The sequence below is a fragment of the Rhincodon typus genome, chromosome 7, assembly GCF_021869965.1.
Source record: "Rhincodon typus isolate 14 chromosome 7, sRhiTyp1.1, whole genome shotgun sequence".
NCBI classification, from domain to species: Eukaryota; Metazoa; Chordata; class Chondrichthyes; order Orectolobiformes; family Rhincodontidae; genus Rhincodon; species Rhincodon typus.
The window spans coordinates 53,106,993-53,109,417 of record NC_063338.1 but is presented as its reverse complement, the minus strand read 5'-3'; the positions used below and the strand labels follow the sequence as shown (position 1 = coordinate 53,109,417).

The following is a 2,425-nucleotide window of genomic DNA, read 5'->3' as shown; positions in this document are numbered from 1 at the left end:
GGCCCAAAACGTCAGCTTTCCTGCTGCTATGATGCTGCTTGGCCTGCTGTGTTCATCCAGCTCTACACCTTGTTATCTCAGATTTTCCAGTTCCTACTATCTCTGAATGATTCAAGCAGACCTCTAACTTACAATCTGATGATAAAATCTGAACCCGTCAAAGTCATTAGGCCATGGAGTGCCACAGATCAGGTCACAGATTTTGAAAATTACACACACGAGGACATTAATACTTTTTCTAATGACTATCTCACCCTTCTGGTCTGGTATCCGGAATAGCCCTGTCCAGAGGAATCATGTCACTGAGATACACGTTGAAATGTCCCTCGTTCCATTTCTCCTTTGCTAATTTTTCATGTTCTTTTGGCACAATTGCTCGATGCCCAAACTGACCAACGGCTTTGGAATCACGAGGGGATATGGTTATATCAATGCCCAAAACTTTATGCACTCCGACAACAGAATCTAAATGAGTAAATGAATAGTTTAGAATATTGCTATCGCTCTGTAATTCGTTTGTTTCGTTGATTTTAAGAGTTGCTTCCATCGTAATATCTTTCGAAAAATCGCTTTCCTCAATGGCATACGTCTGATTTTTAATTAAATTGTTCATTGCCGTTTCGTTAATTTCAAGTTCAGTCTGTGCCTTTGTGGCATTGGTTAATAAACCGCTTACAACAGTCTTAAATTCAGCCTGTTTTAATACAAGACCCTTTATGCCATTGATAGTGGCGGATTCATTTTTTGTTCCGTTCCAAACTTTAAAAGTGGGGGCTGTTTTCCCATTGGATTGTTTTACTGTATCATTGACCGGTATAGCCACTGTATTTGGTTCGATTGCCACGGCAGATGAATCGACCTTGAGCCATTCTCCCAGCGCGGTGTTTTCAGTGTTTGCTGCTGCTTCAGTTGGTAAGGGGACTGGGTGAAGTGGGGAGCCTGGGGTGGCCTCTACTGTGCGGTCGCTATCGGGCTTTTCTTCCGCCGGCTTCACGCTTTGTTGCCGGCTTCCTTTGGCCGACCTGCCCCGTTGGTCGGGCTGAAGCTGCGACTTTTGACCAGCAGGAGTCACCGATTGGACCATGACTTTCGCCCCTGTTGGGGGGTGCTGAAAGGGCTTGCTGAGATCGGGCCTCCGTACGTCGGATACCTTCCCAGGTAGTGGGGCGGGGTGGGAAGCTGCGAGTGCCGGCCGGGGCCGCCATGCAAGCGTGTGGAGGCGGCCGCCATCTCCGCGGTGTCGAGACTGGGGAGCCGTTGGCCGGTTCCAGAATGTTCCGGGGGGCAGGTAGAGAGCGCGGCCGTTGGTCGGGGGGCGCGTGCCCAGTCGCACGCGATGTTTCGCCCGCCTCCCGTCAATGTGCCGCCCGCCGGCCGCCTGCAGCCTTTCGGCGGCTTCAGCCGCAGAATCTTCGGCCGGGACGGAGCGGTTTCCATGGCGAGCCCACCGCCCTGAGTCCCCCTCCTCGGCAAGCCCGTAAACGCCTCCGGCCCGTTTTCTGAACATCTTGTGCAGCTCCTGGTCTTGTAGCACCTTCGCCCTCAGTCGCTCCAGCCGTACCAGCTCTTCCCTGGAAACTCTGCTGTTGATCTCGGTGAAGGAAAACCGTAGCGCTGCCATGTCAAAGATCAACCAGATAATCGAGGCGGCAAAAATAATCGCTAGGATCCTGCCGCTGCCTCGAAAGAGTTTCCTCATTTTATTGACCATTTATTTCCTTGACCTTAATACAGGCTGCCCCCCCCCCCTCTCACCCGTGCAATGATGTGGCGATGCCCCTTTCTGCTTCACGGCGTCTCATCCACTCAGCCCCTGCCTGCCTGCGTGGCATTTCAGCAATCGGCTTCACCGGAACGATCCAACTGTGCAGCGGTGATAATGCTGCAATAACACACCAAGACACTTAACACCTTCAAGTATAATAATAAATATTTACAACCACTTCAATCCTGAAGCAGGTGTTCAAACCATACAGTCATTACTCCTGCCTTTAAAGTGCACCGGCCACGTGTCAAGTTCACATCCTTCTCGGGAACAAGGAGAGACTTTCAGTGTAATTCCTGGAGTTTGATTGGTTTGAATTTATTCGTTTCTTCTGATATTATTTTAAGCCTCGCTTGTATTTGCATGGTCAACGAAAGTTTAAATGCCGAACAACTGCAAAGAAATATGAACACGATCTTATTATTAAATCCTATTTAGTTTGATCTGACAACATTTTAGCCAACTGTTGTCTTCTCAGGTTTCGTCAAACTTTTAGTGTAGGTAAGTAAGACCATTCCTTTAGTCTAAAGTCTGGGCCAGAAAAACAATTTCAACCATCCATTGTCAGTTGTATTAAACAATGCGCTATGAAACTATCGACAGCACAATTAAGTGCAGTGTACAGTTTTTTCCTGTCTCATTTTCAATCTTAGAAAACTG

The 2,425-nt window shown here is 48.4% G+C and overlaps 1 protein-coding gene across 1 annotated transcript in view; it reads right to left on the bottom strand.

Annotated features, from left to right (window-relative positions):
* LOC109912788 (polypeptide N-acetylgalactosaminyltransferase 5) overlaps positions 1-1,996 on the bottom strand; it is a 69,034-nt gene extending 67,038 nt beyond the window's left edge. The window contains exon 1 of the mRNA XM_048599019.1: positions 255-1,996. Coding sequence (XP_048454976.1) covers positions 255-1,711 — 1,457 coding nt within the window. The 5' untranslated portion in view covers positions 1,712-1,996. The remainder of the gene's footprint in view (positions 1-254) is intronic.
* Between the last annotated feature and the right edge of the window lie 429 nt (positions 1,997-2,425).